Consider the following 21,304-nt stretch of genomic DNA (forward strand, 5'->3'; position numbering starts at 1 on the left):
ATGAAAATGCAATTATTATGCTTTTGTATATGGGAAATTGTTAGAGCACCATAAATCACCTGGCTCGTGTGTGATCATCCCCTAAAACTATTCCCTAAAACATCACGTCATAGGTACTAAGTCTCGCAAAACATGGAATCGAGAATTTGCATGAGCGCCTTTAGTGTTGTTTTTTTTTCCTTTAGAACCTCGCGTTCTAAGTACGAGATTCAGATGTAATTTGTGCGCGAACGTTTATTTTCAAACTTCCTTTATACTATAAGCATGAAGTTACATAAAATGAAGGAGTGAAACAATAGTAAAGAGAAAGACATCAACAACCTTCTTCATTAAATAGATAAAGTGAAGTACAAAAAGTTTAGAAGAGTGGAGCACTACAAAATACATATATGATATTTCTCATACAACTTAAAGCAAAATACAAATCATTTATCACTAGTAGTCATCTTCTTCATCTGAGATATCATATCTCTACAATACTCAAGGAACGCATGAATCTCTATGGGAGTGGACAGCGGGTTTATCATTCCTTCAGCTCTTTGCAATAAGTACGAGGCATCACTGAGCATTCCTTTGATTTTTTGAACTAGATTCACGAGGTTATGTGCCCAGAATCTTTGATTTTCTTCATGTATTTCAACATCATTCCTCAATTGCCTCACTTCCTCTACTAGTTCCATAATATGTTGATTTCTTGCATTTAACATGGCTTGATGTTGCGAAACAAGATTGGCATTTAGTTGTTTTTCATCTTGGACTCTACTTTCATACTCAGCCACAACCTTTTTCAATTGTTGTTTCAAATCCTCAAGTTTCCTTTGTGCACTTCTTTCAGCTTCCTTGGACTTTTTCCATGCCTCTCTCCATCGTTCACTATTAACTCTAGCCTCATCTCGCTCTCCTCTTTGTAATTTTAGCTCTGTATCAGCAGCCTCTAGACAACTTCGAGTGTTTAACTTGCATTCTTCTTCTATTCTTGCTCGTTTGTTGGATAACTCAACGTACTTCTTTACTTTTGTAATTTCTTCTTGTGAGGCTTTATGTTCTTGGCGAGTTCGTATCAATTCCTTCTTCAATGCTTCTTTTTCTTTTTTATACTTTTCCAGCTCTTTTTTGAGTTCCTCGATTTCCTCCAAACTCATGGGATCTTGAATTGTTGTTTCTTCAATAACTGGAACCGAGCTACGAAATGGCATCTTGACCTTTTTCACTCTCTCACAAAGCCATTGGTGATAACTTCCCTCTACAGTGTAACTTCTTTTCCCCAGCTCTTTTCCTTTCTTAATCACTCGATCCCAAGCACGTCTAATCCTGTTAAGCATATCCAAGTCTTTACTCATTTCATAGACAATGAAGGGAGTGATTGACTCTTCTGTAGGTGGGCTCCTTATTGGATAACCAAACTGCCTTATTACAAGAGCTGGATTGTAGTTTATGCACCCTTTGGTTCCCATCAGTGGTACGTTAGGGAAGTCTCCACATTGGCAAATCACTTCACTGATGTCTTGCTCACAAGTGTACCACACGATGGTCTTCTCGCTAAGACTTGCTATGTTGTGGGCCCATTCGCTTTTGCTTATAGTCTCTATCTGTCTTCCTTTTTTGAACATGTGAGTCATGAACCACAAGTATAATGTAGGCAAACAACACAAAATCATCCCCCCTTTTCTTTCATGGCGTAAATTAAGTGTGTGGTATGTATCAGCAAGAATGGCCGGTACAGGGCTTCTCCTCTCATGCTTGTAGGCCAAGAAAACATCAATTGCAACAAAGTCAACAAAGTCTTCAATATTTGGGAACAGAACAATCCCATAAATGATGAGTGCGAGCACATCCATGAAACCATCCCACTTTTCATTTTCTGCCAGACATAATGCATATCCTTCTAAGTAGGCTCTTGAGAAACCTTCAACGCCTCCTTTCATCTCTTTCTTACTTGCTAGCTCCCTTACTCCAATCCCCAAGGTTGCAGCAGTTGTAGCTAGTGAAGGATAATGACCCATATATAGGTAGGGCTTTTTGTTCCCTGAAGGAATATCCAGTATTTGTTCAAATTCTTCAATTGTTGGAGCAAGTTGGAAATCTTGGAAGGTGAAGCATCTTAAAGGAGGGTCGTAGAATTAAGCTAAGGCAGTGAGAGCTCCTTCTTGCACGGTAACTTCTAATAGGTTAAAAAGCTTTCCAAATCTTACAACAAAAGTTCGGCGTTGGCTATTTTTCATCTTGTTACTGAGATCCCTTAAACTCTTCAAATTAGGTTGTCTGACCTTCAACTTCAATGTCTTCTTCAAATGTGATTCCATGTCTCTTAGAAAATGTTCACAACGAGTATTAGGTCTTTATGGTCCCTTAACAACCTAGAAATGGATGCAACATGCCATTTATGATTCTATCTATTTATTTTGCATGATTGTTGAAATGCAAAAATTATTTTCATCTATTTTATATGAAATGCATGATACTTGTTATAAAATGATGTAGTAAAGGTAGAGAGAGCGAGAGAGAGAGAGAGAGTTTCTTTATTTTGTGCATAGGTTATGTTATTTGACTGTAGAGGTAGAATACTGATCCCCTTGCATCTTATGAAGGATTCTCCTAACAATAAAAGGCTATAGGGCCATTAATATGTGTTCCTCACAATAGGTGGTTCTATAGTTCTAAAACAGGTTTCTAGAGCCAATAACCCCTTTTTAGAATATCAATCACAACAATAGGTAAACTATTGGAAGTGATAATACCCTTGAAAGGATTAAACTCTAGGTGAGGCCTTCATGATAACCAAACAAGATGTACATCTAGAAGGTTACCACTACTCAACCTCTTACTTATCATAAGCTGCACTCAAGTCCGGGCATAGGACCCCACTCATAAACGTGTGTGAAATTGTATAGGTGAAGTGTGTGAAGGGAGTGATCTTAAACTACCCAATCTGCGAAACAAACAACACACATGATATAACAAAATCTTCTACCCTAAAGTTCAAATACCCAACACAAATAGATACAAATAAGACAAATAATGAATAAGGAAAAATATCTATTAAAAATAAAGGTGAGGTAAACATTTTAAAACTTATTATTAATTTGCTTAATTAATTATTGTAGGCTTGACTCTCAAAATTTTTCCCAGTGGAGTCGCCATCTGTCGCAACCGATATAGCGACGGGACGAAGAAAAATTGGTTGAAAAATATGGAGTCGCCACCAATGTTGTTTTTTACAGAAAAACATTGGAAAAACCATAAATTAGAAAATAGTCTACGAAAATTAGATTTTTGGGTTCGGAAGTCGATTACGTGTAAGGAAGGTATTAGCACCTTACAACGTTCGCCTTAAGACGATTACCTTTAATTAATTAAGCAAATTTATTATAACTTATAAAATATTTACCTCACCCCACATTAATATGAATTAACAATAATAATCAAATATATTGTTTAACAAATGTCTTTATTTTATTTTAATGAGTACTAAAATTATTTATATTATTATTATTAAAAATGAGATAATATTGTTATTTTTATTTTTTGGCTCGACAGGAGTTATTTCCTGCTCCTACGTATCTCCATGCGTAATGAAGAATCAGAGTCACGTAGTTCTTTGGCAGAAAATATTTGTGTGTTGGAATTTTTCTTTTGCCACTAAAATATTTAAATAATGACTTCAAATAATTTTATTAAAAAATTATAATATTCTAATTATTGATTATATATGTTAAATTTAGATAACATTTTCTAGATGACAAATTGTTACAACTTGCATATATTAGGCCTAAGATTAAGAGAATGTACATTCAAGTAATCCTTTTTTTTTAATAATATATATATTGTCAATATTCATAAAAGATATTATTCTCAATATTTTGTGGAATAGTTACTAATTTTTATCATTCTCATTATTATCATTATTATGTGAAAATTCAACATATAATAACTTTACATAATCAAATAAAATCAATTGCCTTAATTTTTTATATAATTATTAGCCTCAATTACATAAATTTATAAAGAATCTGGCCATCTAAAGAATAACACATCAAATGGACTTGGCTTACATAAAAAAATAAAAAGGAAGAAAAAGAATAACCCTAAATTCGTGAAACAGAAACAGAAATTGGGGAAAACCAGCAGAAACCCTTACGTTAGGGTTATGAGAGGAGCTCTCCAATTTCTCTCCGCAGACTATGCGCTGGTGCTAACCGGAAGAAGATCAACACACGATACCACCGCAGTTGGCCTAACAAGTGAAGCGGAAAGGGAGAACAACAGTGAAAGAAAGTAACTCGAAGGGGGTTACCGTTGGAAATCATTTTTGAAGGTGACCCACGGTGATTCTTGTGGGGATTTGTTTGGGGAAGGAAGAAGAAGCAAACAACGCCGTCGAAAATCATTTTCAATGGCGGTGGCTCACGGTGGTCCTTGCGTTTTGGCCATAGACTCACAGGTCGCGAAAAAGAGGTGACAGAGTGAGCGAGAGAGAAAAGATAAAAAGAAAAAAAAAATGGAAGAACACATTATGGTTGCTGGAAATCAGTACGGACAACAAATAGTTGAGGTTAGTATTTTCTTTTTATTCGTCTTTACTCGCAAATAATAATAATAATAAAAATCAATGAGGCGCACACAAGTATTACTATATGTACAAAAAAAAATAGTGGGTGAAGATGATACCACAATTTTGAGGATCCTGCTTGTGCTCCTTGTTTGAGTTTTTTCTTTCAGATTATATCCCAGCTATGTGGTTTCTCTGTTCTGTTGCTGTTAATTTTTTTCATCCCTTTGTTCATCTTGTATTCTGGTATTTATAGGCACATGATTTTTTATTTTGATTAATCTTTCTCTGCCAAAATCCCTAAATTTAGGGATATGGCTTGTGAACCTGGTTAAGAGGCAATTTTTGGAGATTTTTGCAGGGCATGGTGGCTTGATTGCAGTGGTAAGGTAGAATTGCAGCAGAGTAGTTGAAGGGGAGTAGTTGTTGGGGTTCACGGAAGATACGATCAACACGTTTCTTTTCTTCTTATTTTTCTATTTTGTTTCGTTGTTTGTTTTTTTGCTTTTTTTTTTTGCTTTTAATTTGTATTATATTTTGTAATATGTATGGACTGGACTTTTTTTGATTTATACAGGGAGACAAAATTTGGAGTTAACAAGAAGTACAAAACAGTCAGTACATGATTGCATCAGTATTGGTCCTATTATACTTGTCCAACCCCAAGTTCTTCGTTCCCTTTGGAAGGGGTACCTATATGATCTCATTGATGAGGGGTGCTTGCGAAATTCCTCTAATATAAACAAAGTGAGGTAACGATGTCCCAACTAGCCAAGACACTTGCATTGATGTCCTAGTCTGTCAAGATGCTTGGGTTGTTAGAGCACCCCTAGATTGTGGCACCTCAGTTGCTGACATTCCAGAAGGAAAAGTGGAATCACATGAAGAATCAAATGAACCCAACTCTTAGATGGGGTCGATGATGGGGGTAATGATCTTGGTACTAATCTATGGCTGCTTGATCAATTGTCACAACTTAGAATTTTTCTGCCTGAGGAGAGTCATCTCATCCTCATGTCGCTTCTATTATTTCTCATTATGTTCCCTATGTTTTTGCCACTGTTGTAATTCCCTCTAAAATTTGTCAACATGAGAATATTATCTAGTGTCTTGAGATTCCTACTTGGTTATCCTTTTACTCCAACCATCTCTATTCTAGTTAGCAGAGCTCGTAGGAATAAGTTTCTAAATGGTGGGCGCCAAATGCACTTGTTGAGAAATATCCATCCAAAATCTTCGATCTAAGGTCCTTGTTCCTCAAGATTGTAAGCGGTGGTTGTATTTTTTGTAGACACCAGGTTTTGTTCGGACTATTCCTGCAAGTGTTGGGAGACTTCTAAAGCAAGAAGAGGGGCCCTAAAGGATATCGAGGGAGGCACGGAAGTGGGCCAAGAGGGAGCCTGGAAAGCCTAGAAGAAATTTTTGCATGAAAAAGAGCCAAAACCCTAATTTAGGCTCGAAATGGTCGTTCCTACCATTGGAACGGTCGTCCCCAACAGAATTTTCAATGTAAAATTTACAACCCAGAGTAGTCATTCCCAAAACCCTAATCCTATGTAAAAATGAGGCACGGAACGGCCATTCCAATGTTGAGAATGGTCGTTCCCCTTCCCTGAATGCCTATAAAAGCGTGCCCAAGGCTCATTCTCCTGAACCTAACAGACGAACAGAATTCTTCTCCCCTCTCTGAAATTTTTGAGTGATAGTGAGATCTTTGTAAAGCGAAAGATTGCCAAAAAGTGCCCTTGTAAAAATTTATGAAGAGCTTTATAAAAGCTTGCTTCAGAGGTTCTAAACTCTTTCTCTTCCTTTTTCCCTCTACTTATTTTCTTTATTTATATTTATACTCGCATGCAATAGATTGGGCACTATGTAGATAATATAGTAATACGCATGTTGTAAATTAGGGATAATGTAAATTATTGTATGTATAGTAAAATAAGAGAGTAGAAACTTAATTACATTGTTATTATGCCAAATTTGTCATAGGGTACTGAGTTAGGGTGTTGTGGAGTGTCTAATACCTTTCTTTCACGTAATCGATCCCTGAACCCGACTTTGGCTATGAAGGCCAAAATTGAAGTTTTTGAAAACTCTTTTCTTTTTCTGATGCTTTGTGTAAAATATCAATGGCGACTCCTTCGAACTCTTTTTCAAAATCATTAGAAAGAGGATTAGTCTGGTCTTCGAGCATTCTGAAGTTGATGAGATTTTTAAACTGGAGGTCCAAATCATCTGTGAGTAAGATCAGAATTTTTCTGGGTTCCGACATTTATAAAAAGGACTTTGATGTGCCTAAGTTAGCAGGTGTTCAGAGTGCTCGGGCACATCCTAAAGAAAAATGTACCTTTTGAAGGTGAAATGAAAGTATATATAAGTGAGAAAATATTATCATTAAGATCATGGTCATTTAAAAGTTCATTCAAGACCTTTTATTGCCATGTAGCAGTCAGACGTTACTTTCTGCAACACTTAATCGTAGAACAATGTATCTGACATCACTATAAGAAAATTGCCACATATATAGTACACACACCCTATAGTGACACAATATGTGTCACTAAAAACTACTTTTACCCACACAATAAATATAATATATGTTGGTATATTGTTAAAAAGTGCAGGTATAGACTATAGTGACACACAAAATATGTTGTTAAATCTCATTCAAATCAACACTAAAATTATATATGTAGCTATATGTCAAATAGGTATATACCTACATATATTATACATATAATGACACTTTTTGTATGTCACTACATGTAACATTTTTTGTAACGCATGCTGAGTATTCCTTGGCTTATGGGAATATTTTGTTTCATCTAGACAAGAACTATCTAGATCCTTGTGTAGTTGTGAATGTATCTTAATATTTGGCCTAAAACTAATAAGTTCCCAAAACCAATAAGTTCCCAGCATGAAAATCTGGGACCTATTTAGTACACATTATCTTTTAACTTGTATTAGTTGTGCTTCTGTGAATTTTTATTTTTTACTTGTTAATTTTTTGGTACTACACTTCATGTGTTACATTGTTATAACTCTTAATTGCTTAAGTTGGACAATTGATGGGATAATTGCAATTGATTAGTAGTTACATTGTATTGTGTCCGTGAATCTTGCCTTCAATATTCTTGTTCATTCAGATATGCTAATGGGTTGCATCCTAACGTGGTGACTAGACTTTGTGAAATTCTATGTGTTGCCTAGTTTGCTTAGATTATCAATTTATTACATTAATTTCTTTTCTCTACCCCTTAATATGTGTCTTTTGTTTGAGTTCAACCCTCTAAAGCATAAAAAGAGCATTTAATGAAGAGAAAGTCTTAATTGAAGATTCTAAATCAAATATCCTAAATCAAATGGTAATTCATGTTTGTGTTGCTTTTTAAAAATACAAATAAAAATGCAATAATATTTTTAAGTTAATTAAAATAAAAATAGAAAGGCATAGGAACAAGGGGACGAGGGAAAAAGAGAGAATGATTGTGCCATGGATGAAAAAGAATGATATTCCCAAGGTTTGCTCTTGTACAAAATTAAGGATTGCTTTTGAATCTTCATATTTTAACCCTTTTTATGTTTACCTAGTTTTCTTTATTCCACCTAAAGTAAATTCCCTAGTCATATTACACCCTTAAAATCCCTTACTCTTGCATGTTTTGGAGTAGGCTTTTTAGAATTGATTGATATACAAGTTTATTGTATAATACACTTCCTCTAGAGACATTGAGTGAATTTTGTCTTTACCTTAAAATGCTAAAGAGTAGGCAATAGAATGGTTTTTATTACATTGGAGATTGATTTTTTAGAGTCCCAAATCTAATTGGCCATTCAGTGAGTTGCCCCTAGGTAGAGGTTGAAGTGTTTATCATTGTAGAATTTTCTAGTGCTTCTAATTTCTAAGTTCCTTGGTTGGTTCATCTATTTGACTTCTTAAAATTTGGGATGAAGGAGGTTAATTGCTTGAGAACAAGTGATGCTCAAGAGTAGAGAGGTTTCCTAAACCCTTATTATTTTATATATATTTGGCATGTGATGTTTGAGTTAATATTTGAAAATTTTAGCTGATTTTCAATAATGTTTTTCCATATATTAGTGTAGGGTTTGGCATGAATTACAAGATAAAGAGAACTTACCCAAATTTTGATAGAAATGTAGCTTTAGTGGAGCACAATTAAGAATAAAAAACCAATTGTGAGGATTAAGCATACCATGCAGACTCTATGCATGACCGTGCTTGAATTTCAAGTCTCTACTTATTAGAAAAAGCATAATTATGTGGATACTATGCATGAAAGTACTGTTGACATTATGTACAATCATGCTTGAATTTTAAGGTTCCACAAATGAGAAGAAACATGAACGTGCTTAACTATGTACAATCGTCCTGAGATCGTTGACACGGTATATAAAGGGCCATAACTACTAGCTCCATCTTTTTTGCAAAGTATATAATATTTTATAATATGTTACCACTTGTGCTTATATATCAATACCTCCAAAAGTGTTGAAGCTATATGGATATATATATTAGATGAAATATACTCATTTGCTTGTCTAAGTGAAACACTTCAAAAACTTATTTAAGGTAAATATGACCATAATTACGATGGATTAATTAATACCCTCCAAAAAGCTAAAAAGAAAAAAGAAAAAGAAAAGAGAAATCAAACACAGATTAATATTCCCATAGCTACTCATTAATAATGAGCTAATTCTTTGAGTGGCACCGAAAGAGGTTGGAACCCATGTTGAAGTGTTGAATGCCAAACTTTGTCAACATTATGCATTGTGTGACCACACTCATGTGCACTCCATCCTTCTAGACAATGTACTATCCCCGCTATGCGCCATGCACTCATTACCCTCCTTGGCAACCAATCCTGTAACCAAATAAATGAATTCAATTTTTTTTTTTTTTTTTGTGGAAATTGATGACAAGGTTGATATGCATAAATTGAACAATTCCATAGGATAATATGAACAAACCTCACAAGAGTGGACATTTTCCATGGAGCATGGAGCTAACATTGCTGGAGTGCAATGGTAGGAGCAGTCCTTGCGATATTTCTTTGGTGGAAATTGTGTATATGGAATAAATAATGTTCCTTTGGGTGCCTTTAGTTGTTCTTCTTCAGTCAAATCATCTCCTACTAACCATGTCTATCCAAAAGCAAAGGTGAAAGGTGAAAAAAAAAAAAAAAACTTTTTTGTCATTATTGACAAAGTTGGTTTCATAAAAATAGAGAGAAAACACTAAAAGGAAATTATCATATAGTGACACACATCCTATAGTGATAATATGTGTCACTAAAAACTATTTTTACCTATACAATAAATATAATATATGTTAGTATATTGTTAAAAAGTATAGATATAAGCTATAGTGACATACAAAATATGTTGTTAAATCTCATTTAAAATCAACACTAAAATTGTGTGTAGCTATATGTCAAATAGATATATACCTATATATATTATACTTATAATAACACTTTTTGTATGTCACTATATGTAATCCCATAATTTTGTATATATAATTTTTATAAGACAAATTTGTTTACAATAAAGCGAAATATATAGCAACTAATGAGATTAAAAATACGGGTTTTTGGAATTAAAATAAATGATAAGTTATTTAATTATTTTACACCCCATTTTCATGTGGAATTTTATGTTTACTGTGGAGGTAAAAATAATTCTCTTAACTTTCATTTAAAAATTAACACTTCCTAAACAAAATTATGTCTAAGAAATATTTTTAATTTAAGTTCTACCAAACGAAAAAATATATATATTATTCTCATAACGTTTTTCTCATAGTTATATTAAAATATTTTTTATACCAAACATTACTTGAGATTTTTCTTTGATTTGAAATGGCACAAAACAAGCAAAGAAAGAAAGTATTCATGAGAGACGTATATTGATAATTTTCACCTTTTGGAAGCTGAGGAAGCATGGAAAGATAATAGAAAATCAATGAAATTACAAATATGTCCTTGTCAATTATTATTTTTATATTAAATTTGTTTAAATAGAATTTAGCATAATGTTTTTTGTTTACTTTTTTTCTCTATTTATACAATGCAAGAAGAAGAAAAAATCATTTGTCCCTTTGCTTTCTTTCCTTTTAATTTCTTCTTATTTTTTATCCAAATTAACCAAAATGAAGCAAATAGAGTGAATTCTTAACATGTGTAGCTAGGAAAAATTTGGCATATATATATTAATTACCGTCTGTGTGTAGCTTTTAGTAAAGGCCAAATTGGTTTCTGAGCCAGTGAATGACTTTTTGAGCCTCACGTAATCATTCTCATGCAAAGTCACAACCTGAAATACAGTCAAGAGGGCAATGTTTAAAATATGCATGCCTTCTTATATGATTATTTGGTAAGAAATTAATTCTATACAAATTAAAGAAGCTAACCTGAACACCTTGTTGACACAGTGTGAAGGCAAGAGCATAAGCAACCTTAGAGAGTTTACCTCTAAGTAATACTTGAGTTGTTCCTTTAGGAATGTTGTTTAGAACAATAGCAACCACAAGGCTACTACCATCTACAATCTTAACTTTTAACTTTGGATGCCTACTAACATATAAGCTTCCATAGATGTTAAGGTCCTCTCCTTGATTCCTAAGACCTAAGCTCAACACTTTTATGCTTTTTTTATCCGCATCAAGTATTGCTTCCTCTATCATTGTGTTGATTGTCACTTTTTGAGATTGCAAGAAGTACTACACAAAAAAAATCCCATAGTTATATGAACTTTATTTTGCACATTGGCATATAATAAACAAATGATCCCATGCAATAATAGTAATAACATTTAAACCTTCCTTGGAATTAATAACTTAAATCAAATAAATAAATATAGAGAATGAAAGTCTAGATAAATTACTTGGAGACTGAATTTGGGTATTGCCCAAGTTTGCAGCTTAAGTTTGTCAAAGCGATTTCCCTCAACAATGAATGTACGACCATAGACCCATGTAAGGATCATGGACCAAGCTGTTATAGGCCACATCAAACAAAGGTACCATTTTGACGTGTAAGGTTTTGAGGCCAAGTAAGCAAATCCAAACCTAAGATAATAGATGGATTCAGGGGTTGTGAGATGTGTTAAGTGTACAACATCTGGAATTTCTTCCTCTCGTTTTAATGATGATTCATGTAATTTATCTGAAGCCTTGTCCGTGGTGCCATAGATGTAGTCATAAAGTGGCATAAACAGGGAGTAGTTTGTTCTAAACTGAGTATGGTGTAGAGAATGAAACCTGCGAGATATTAGAAATAATATTCCTTTTACTTGGTTATCAAATGGAGAAAATGCTAGTAATAAATATTATGAATTTATTTTCTAATACACTCTTAACTATAAGATACATATATTATTAATTATGATTTTACAGATCACGTAAGTGTTATTTTTAATACAATAAATACCGTATATATATGATTTTTGAATTTCATATATTTTAGTTAATAAGAAAAAATATATTATAATGTTGGAGAAGTATATTTTTCATTTATATTATGATAAAGGAAAACACAATTAAAGATGTGTTGTTATATATTGAAATTTCACCATTAAGTATTGATAATACTTAACCTTTTGAAAAATAATGGTTCTCTGAATTTATTTTTCACTTTTACTGTGACCTTACTAATATGAGAATGATTTCAACCATTTATATAATATAAACAGCAACGAGATTTGTTCAAAAACTTTTATACAAAAATTTCAAGGATAAATAACTACTGGGAAATGCTAGTTGTCTTTAATAATATCTTTGTATGATAAGATGACTAATGTATCAGGAAAATAATATTATTAAAAATATATACATAATATAACTCTTACCTAATAATGATCAATAATAACTTTTTACGAGAATAATCAATCATAATTTGTGCTAGAGAAATAGTGAAAATTTTCGAAATATAAATAGGGAGCTTACAAAACAATATGAAAAAGTAATCCTACCATTTAGCATTTTTTTAATAACAAAGACTCTATACTTCTCAAAAAAAAAAAAAAAAAAAAAAAAAAAAAAAAAAAAAAAAAAAAATATATATATATATATATATATATATATATATATATATATATATATATAAGAATAGTCGATTAGTTTAAATTTTGAAGTGAAAAAAGACGTATTTGTTCTAATGGGATAATATTGAGAGAGAAAAAGTCAAATATGTCTTTTGATATATATATATATAAAGAGAGAGAGAGTGAGTCATGAGAGACTGAGAAATTGCATTTATTCCATACCAAACCACATAATAAAGATGACAGTTGCTTGCATTAATTAGTCGGAAGAAAAATATGATATAAATAGAAGGTTGATATTTCCATATAAGGAACTACAGCTGTATACACAGACATATATTAATTAGGTGGAAAATATAAGAGAACAAAAAATTAGATAAAATAAGTTTACGTATTTGTATGACTTATTAGAAAAGTATTATTTTTTTACGAATTTAGATATTTTTCAATAATAAATTCAGAGAAATTTTTTACAAAGTTATTTGTGAAAAATAATCTGTAGAAAATTTCTACAAATTTTTTTATAAAAAATAATTTATAAGAAATTTTTGCAAATTTTGTTATGATTTTAACATTCATAGAAAAAAAAATTTATGATAAAAATTCACAGAAAATGTGGTGATAATTTTTTTTATTTCTTACAAATTTACTTACAAAAATAAATTCACAATAAATATTTATTAGTATTATAATAAATGGTAGGAAAAGTTTTTAGTTAACTTTTTTTTTTGTAGATTTTTCTGTCAATTTTAATCTAGAAAAAAAATTTAAAAAAATGTTTAAATTTATGAGTTTAATAATTAAAATTTTTAATTAAAAAATATTATTTTACTAAATTATTTATAAATATTTTATTATAATTAATTTTAATTTTAAATTAAATTAAATTAAATATATAAAATTTTATAAATATGATAAAACTAATGATAATGAGTTTTAATTGAATGATAATTTATAACATTTTAAAATTAAAAGTATTGACTTAGCAAAATTTTATTTTACTAAATTATTTATAAATATTTCATAAAAATTAATTTTAATATAAAATATTAATAAATTAAACATTTATTTTAATTAAATGTATAAATTAATAATAATGAGTTTTAATTTAATGATAGTTTTTTAAAATAAAATTATTTACTAAAAATGAAATTCTAGTAGTGGGTATTTAATTTTCTATTAATAGAATTTAACACACATTTATTAAGAAGAAAGTAAATGTTATTTTTTATTTGCATAATAATTCATATTAATAAAAAAAAACTTTTATATAAACTTAATAGTAGGATTAATTTCTCTTACCTCGCATGTACGCTGATTACTAAATACCCTTTCCCTTTTCTTAACTCATAAAATATATATATAAAGCAGTGCGTATAATATGTAAGTAACTATATATGTATATATGATAATAAAAAAGTAAAAAAAAATTGTATATATTTTTTCTATTATTATACAATCACAAATTATTCTGAATAGTATTAATTTTTATAATAAATATTTTAAATTTTATATCTATTATATAATTAATTGTTCTAAAAATGCATAAAAACTAAACTCCATTATAAATATTTACCATAGTTGATAATATATATAATTCTTTTGTACTTTAATAATTATAAATACTTACGATGGGGTGTACATCAGATATTTGAGTGGAGGAAAGACATCAAAGAGCCACTTGGGGACCACCTCAAAGTTGCAATGACCCATATTGTTCATGAAATCAATGTAAGTGACATATGCAACCATGGCTCCAACAGAAGCTGTTCTTGTGAAGACTATAGTTAACTTGGGTATTGCAAAGAGAAGGAAGTATAATATGTGTTCACCAAATGGATGGATCACAGCTGCACCAAGAGAATTAATATAATCTTAGATAAAGAAATATAGTGACCAAAATTAATTTGCTGGGCTCATATCTAGCAAATGCACTATGAATAGAATTAAATACTACAGCTACCCATGCGGAAAGTGTTCATTAATTTGCACATGGAATATACACTACAATAAAATGGAGTTTCAGTAGCATTTAATATGACTTTTAGTGATAATAAAAATTACTACAAAATCTTTTACCGGCATTTCACACATTAGTCATTGTATGCAGTGTCGCTAAAATATTTGCCGGCAATTATTCTATATGCTAGTAAATACCCTCATAATGATCAAAAAAAGTGTATAACTTTTTGTGTCATTTGATACTAGTATTTAAAATTACCGCTAAAAGTTTAAGAAAAGATTTATAATACTCTTTAATTATCTTATTTCTAGTCGATGTAGGACTTGTAAGATAAGTACAAATACTCTTTAATTACTTTATTTCTAATTGATGTGGGACTTAGAAGATGAAGGTTATCTTCTAAATATATATTCTTTAATTTTTGTAATTATCTTATCTCCTAAATACTAACTTAGAATAGTAAGTTATAGGCCTAACTCAACCTTATAAAACATACTTGTAAGGTGAGAGTTATCATTCACTTATATACTCTTTAATTATTTTATTTATAGTCGATGTGGGACTTAAGTTTTTTCTAACAAATAATTATCGCTAATAGTAAATTTTGATGTGATGTAAATACATTTTTAGTAGTCATTATATAATAGTCATTAATATTTTTATTAAATAATAAAATAGAGACAATTAATTTATTGCCATTAAATATTGTTGGTAATACTAAATTTTGTTGTAGTGATATAAGTACAAAATGACCCATGTGGTGGTCCTCAACTATATGTTTCTGTTTTACACAACTAGGTTCAGAGTTATTGTATTTTGTTTAATTTTATACAATAATTTTTAATACAAGAGAAAAATAGAAAGAAAAAAAAAAGCAGAGTAAAATATACAATAAGATATATACGAGGGATGTAAAGGAAAAATTAAAAATTGTGATAGAAAATATTGTAAGATTAATTTAACTTAAATTGTATGTTTAAATAATATGGTGTGAGATTTATGGAGTGCATACATAAACACATTTTTTCCCTTTAAACTAGAAAGTAGTATGCATTCTAGCTAAGACACTTCATTTGTTACTTTAATCTATTGTTTATATTATATAGATTAAGAATAATAACTAATTTCTTCATCTATATTATTTTTTTATTTTTATTTTATACTATATTGTTTTTCTCCTTTATTAATTACTTTGACATTTTTTTTTCTTCTCTTTCTTGATAAGTATATAATTAACAAAAGAAATTAATATTATTTTTAATTTTTAATATAAGAAATAAATACAAACAGAAAGTTTCTTAAAAGTTAACAATAAAACAAACAATCTTGGTATATATTTGACCACGTTTTTAATTAATATCATATCCTCAAAAATATAATTCGTGTAAGTAAAAGAAAACAAAATCAGAAATCAAAATTCTACCTCCTGGAATCCTGGACATAGTGTAAAATTCCTTAATGTCATGCAGATAATATTTATAAATTAAAATCTAAATTCACGTAAATTATCTAAACAGCAGACCAAGGTAGTGGGATACATACAGTATTATTATAGTTAAACAACATAAACTACAAGACAAGTAAACCCTAAACTTGAAAAGAACCAAACTTAGTACTACTAATTAACTACGATATCATAGTCAAAATTAAATACAATAAATTTAAGCAATCAAGTTACTTTATATGTACGTCTAATTATGTAAAGCCACCCAACCTATGAATATATTATATATATTCGTCATATGTTATATCATTGAAGTCAAATTATAGTTTCAAAATTGAAACGAATCTCCACCACCACCAGTACTACTGTTACACGTGGCCCTATAGCATAATAATTATGCAGTCTGCAATGCATTTCTGTGGAATCACAGACAGTGCTGACGTACACTGGACAATAAATTGCATGCATTAAATGCAGACTAAAATGGTTGGTAGCTAGCTTTGAATTATGCATGCAATTAATGAAGGTGATGACTCACACGTTATAGGTTCAGTGACTATGGAAGAGTGGTGGTGAGAGTGGTATCTGGAGTAGAGAAAGTGGTGATGAAGTGCTCTGTGTAACCAATAATAAAGAAACTCTACTGGTCCCATGTGAAGTAATATTGTCATTACTACTCCATCGGTTCTCCACAGTGGAAGATGAGTTGCACCGGGTATTGTGTAGCATCCCAAGTAGTATAGTAACCCATTGAACAATATTTGGTCATCCCTGCAAGATCATAACAGAATGTAAAATCCACTATTCAATTAACTAGCAAGTTAAGTTAACCTAAATAACAATGTAAAAATGAAAAATGAATCTACCTTTTCTTTGTAGAATTCACTTTAAAAAATGTTAAATATATATACATACAAAAAATGTCACTATAAGTATAATATATGTAGATATCTATTTGACATATAGTTACACATAGTTTTAGTATTGATTTTGAATGAGATTTATTTTGTATGTCACTATAATTTTATATACCCATACTTTTTAACAATATATCAATATATATTATATTTATTATATAGTTAAAAGTAATTTTTAGTAATACATATTATATGTGTGTCACTCTATGACAAGTGATTATTAGATAGTTCTGGATTAATTATGTGATTATGGTCTTGTTCAATCATTATATGATATTTATTTAAATTTTTTAATTTATAAAAAGAAATTAATAACTCCTGATTATGTATGATCATGTGATTTGAGATCACATCTAATAGTTTCTTCATTTCTACATTTTTTAAAATATATTTTATGTACAAGTGTTACCAAAGGACAAATGATTTTGACATCCTGCAAATATAATGTTTGGAAGAAGGAAGAATATAATGTGTGATGTAATGAAAAAAAAAAAGGTTCAAGGTGAAAAAAAAAATTTAAAAAAAAAAAAAAGAAACAACTGTCTTTACTTAGTTATAAGAATAGTAAAAAAAGAAAATACAAAAATAAATGAACAGCTGCATAAAATACACTTACATTTTAAACTTTATATTAAATAAAAGATTATTTAACATTAAAATTAACTAAATTCAAAGAATATCCACAATTCCTCTCCCTCCTCCCTTGGACCAAATTAAAGACTTTCACATGTATGCCTCACCCATTAATGATTAATATTTCTCTCACATAAATTCCCTTCCTAATCAAAGCGTGTTAGGTTTTTTTTTTTTTTTTTTTCTTCTTTTTGGTGCAAAGTTTTAGGGTCCTAGTAATGAGATTACACCCTTCAAGTGAAATATATATACAACTTAAACCAAAACTTTCCAAGGTAAATATATATATATATATATATATATATATATATATATATTATTTTTATTTTTTTTTTATTATTTTTTTTTTATGGAAGCATACTGTGGTGTCTTTAGGATCTTTGTTTTGATTTTCTGGTGTACTATTCTCAGTACCTCTTGTACTCGTTACTAACAAATTATAATAACAGCTACATTCTCAGTATCTTTGTTCTGAGATAGTTGGTTGAGGTGAGGATTTAAAAATAAAAATAAAAAACATTACTATGGATCTATTACTATTTTTTCACCAAAATGTTCTAGCACTCAGACATGGACCAGAATCTTTGTTTAGTGGGTAATTCATAGATTAGTGCACGCAAAATAAAAAATATCGAATTTAAACAATGATAATTGTACGGGTTAATTCAACTGTCCTAATTAATGAGTGAAACAATTTAAAAGAAAACTTCAGAATTGAAAATATCATGAGTAAAATATCAGGAGTGATGAAGCTGAGAAGGAAACACTCACACAGTGGGTCCTTATGAAGTAAAGAAGTCACCTCGTACTCAATTATCTTTGTTAAGTAATTTAATGGCTTAAACGTATGTGTATATTATCTCTTTTTAACTTAAATTTTTATGAATTATTTTTTTTGTCATCACTTAAAAGGAATTTAAATTAATAAAAGATCGTGTGTTTATAAATTTTTTTTTTATCTAATGATGTAAGACTTTGTATTTCAACAAATAAAACATACAAACATTGAATTGGTTGGATCCTAACAGAAGATTAATTTAAATCTTAAAACAAAATTGTCCCTTACTTATAAAAAAAACAAAAAAACAAAAGATTCTCATGTATCATTTGTTCATAAAATACTTATATATAAATAATAATAAAAAACCTTTTATACTGGTATTGAAATTTTATAAGAGCTACATATATCATGAAAGAGTACAGTCGTACACCATTGAAAATAGTAACACGACTCATCACTTTTAGAGAAAACTTGCATGAAAAAACTAATGTGTTTTAATCATGCTATTTTTAGTTCTTGTAATTTTAAATAATATATTTTTAATTTCTATCTTACTGATAATATATTTAAAAGGGATAGATCATAAATTAAATTTAATACAATATTTTTACTTAAAATTAGTAGATAAATTTTATGTTATAATATTTGATAAATTTTTCAATAAATTTTGAATATAAAAATTAAAATAAAATTTTTAAAATTATAAAAATTAAAAAAATCAATTTTAAATTTAAAAGACTAAAAACATTCCTTTCAATCATAGAATAGTTGATTAGCACTTATAATAGTAATGCCTCAACCAAAAGAACTATGTGACTATTGTTAGCACCTATATATATGTTATATTTAAATTGTTTATCATCAGATAAAAAACAAAGTAAGAAGCACATGTAAACCTATATGAATGAAACAACTAACCAATCTCTTTCTCTATCAACTTGATCAAACTCAATCCCCTTGTCAACAATTCTAGTGTTGCCTTTAGCAGTTCGGTAACGGGAGAGAGAGATCCATATCTGGTTATGAAGCATACGCCAAAGCAGAAAAGGTAATATGAGAAAGGTGCTTATGTCCCTTCTTTCACTCTTTTCCTCCACCACCAGAGAATAGAAGCTATGAATGGCCCAAGGAGCTACCAACAGATACTGCAAAATTAAACAGCACTTCATGTCTTCATTAATTGTTACCACTAAAACAATTGGAACTAAAAGCTACATATATATTTTATAAATTTATGGATCGTTTATACGTTACAACTTTGCGATCAATTTGGCATGTCATAAAATGTAATAAGCATTGCTTACAATTGTTAAATTTAAATATATAAATTAATTAAGGGGTATATTTTACCAAAATGCATCGATCGTCTCGTAGGTACAACGTTTGTCATTGAAATTGTTATAATGGAGGATGGGATTGAATTAGTGCACCTTGAAAGTGAGTTCCTCGTATTAATGTACAAATTCGTAATTATCCTTGATTTTGACAAATTAACATCATGATTTGATTGTAATTAAACCATGGGTGGGGCATATTTAGTACGCTTCATAAGTAAGTTTATTTAGTTGAGCCTTATAATAATACACTATCCGCTTTCTATTATAAACAATAAAAATACATTTTATTTTTTATTTTTAAGTATAAACAAATTTTAATTATTTTTATCTTATTTAATAATACTCTCACTAAAATATCATTTTTTGATATATAATTTTTCAGTTATACTATTTGTTTATATTTATAACAAGAACAAATTGAAAAGAATAATATTATATTAATAAAATTTAATATAAATAGTAAATTTTCTTAATATACGCAAATCCAGTTATTTTTTTCGTATAACACAAAATAGAGAAAGTAGTAATCATTCTAAATTGATGTGATTAAAACCATAGGAAAAAACTCTTTCATGCACGTATAATATATTCTTCTTCTTTTTTTGTTATAAAATCAATGAGAGCAATGTGCATGCTATTCAATTTTGAATATCTTTCTATGACTATGATGAGTGTGGGTGAGTGGATGCATGAATGAAAAGTAATAGCCATTAATTGTTTATAGAGAGACATAAAGAAATTTGAAGTAGTAATAACTAAGGGGGAGCTGTGGACAACCTTAAAGCTTCCAAGAGGCTTCCATGGCCAATCTGTGAGGATTCCAGGCCTTGAGGCCATGCTTTGTATGCAGCAAGATCAAACAGTGTTCAAGAAGTTTCTTTTGTTACAATCACAAGTGATTCTGTGGTTTGAAGAAGGGTGGGTAACACAACATATATAGACCAAGCACGCTTTCACATTGGAACAATTGATGCGTTTAACAACCAACAAAAACCAAACCCCACCGCTTACCATTTCGTGTCATTGTAGCCACGTCATGTTTTCAATTAATAGAACTTCTTCACTTTCGCACATTAACTGTCACACACATAACCTAATTCGGATACTATCCTCATATATGGAGTCGGATGCATTTATTCTAAGTCTACTTTAGTGAAAATGATTTAAAAGGGAGAGGAATGGATTAGAATAAATTTTAAAAAAATATTTGTATTTAGTAAAGAGTATTTAAGGAGAATTGCGAAGAATTAAAAGTGGACCTTACATCATTTTTTATATTCTTTTCATTGAGGAAATTTTCGTAAAATTTAAAAAATGTATAAAATTACATAATGTAAAAATTATTAATTCAAATTATATTATAAAGTAAGGATAAAATAATAGTTGTAAATACTAATTTTATTTTATTTGTTACTTAATTTCAGTCTATTAAATAATTACAAATTTTATTTTATAACACTTTATTTTTTATTTATTTCGTATCAAATCAATTCTCACTTATTTTCTCTTATTATCTTCTATTCCTTCCTCTCCCTCAAACAAAAAGAGGAAGTCTTAATAGACTTATTCTATTCAATAACTCGTGTTATATTTTAAATTTTAACAATTCAACT

The 21,304-nt window shown here is 29.6% G+C and overlaps 1 protein-coding gene and 1 long non-coding RNA gene across 2 annotated transcripts; one reads left to right on the top strand and one right to left on the bottom strand.

Moving 5' to 3' along the window:
• Window positions 1-4,044: 4,044 nt before the first annotated feature.
• Window positions 4,045-5,671, top strand: LOC109790837 (uncharacterized). The gene is made up of 2 exons (XR_002238968.3): window positions 4,045-4,552; window positions 4,911-5,671. It is a non-coding gene; the product is annotated as an uncharacterized LOC109790837 (long non-coding RNA).
• A 3,389-nt stretch (window positions 5,672-9,060) lies between these two features.
• LOC109790836 (very-long-chain aldehyde decarbonylase CER1) lies at window positions 9,061-20,629 on the bottom strand. Its single transcript, XM_020350079.3, has 9 exons — window positions 20,469-20,629; window positions 19,273-19,499; window positions 16,562-16,794; window positions 14,247-14,466; window positions 11,459-11,834; window positions 10,986-11,294; window positions 10,793-10,888; window positions 9,545-9,718; window positions 9,061-9,438 (listed from the first exon to the last, which is right to left on the bottom strand). Exons 1-9 carry the CDS (start codon window positions 20,526-20,528, stop codon window positions 9,256-9,258), a joined length of 1,878 nt encoding a protein of 625 aa, XP_020205668.2. The 5' UTR covers window positions 20,529-20,629; the 3' UTR covers window positions 9,061-9,255.
• Between the last annotated feature and the right edge of the window lie 675 nt (window positions 20,630-21,304).

The sequence above is a fragment of the Cajanus cajan genome, chromosome 3, assembly GCF_000230855.2.
Source record: "Cajanus cajan strain Asha chromosome 3, NIPB_CcT2T_4, whole genome shotgun sequence".
NCBI classification, from domain to species: domain Eukaryota; kingdom Viridiplantae; phylum Streptophyta; class Magnoliopsida; order Fabales; family Fabaceae; genus Cajanus; species Cajanus cajan.

Excerpts from the sequence above, each read along its gene's own strand:
- LOC109790836 (XM_020350079.3), bottom strand. The coding sequence starts at position 20,528 with ATGGCCTCAAGGCCTGGAATCCTCACAGATTGGCCATGGAAGCCTCTT. Across the intron at positions 11,835-14,246 it reads TATCTGATGTACACCCCATC|GTTTCATTCTCTACACCATA; the intron begins GTAAGTATTTAT and ends AATATCTCGCAG. Across the intron at positions 9,719-10,792 it reads CTAAAAGCTACACACAGACG|ACATGGTTAGTAGGAGATGA; the intron begins GTAATTAATATA and ends GCTTTTGGATAG.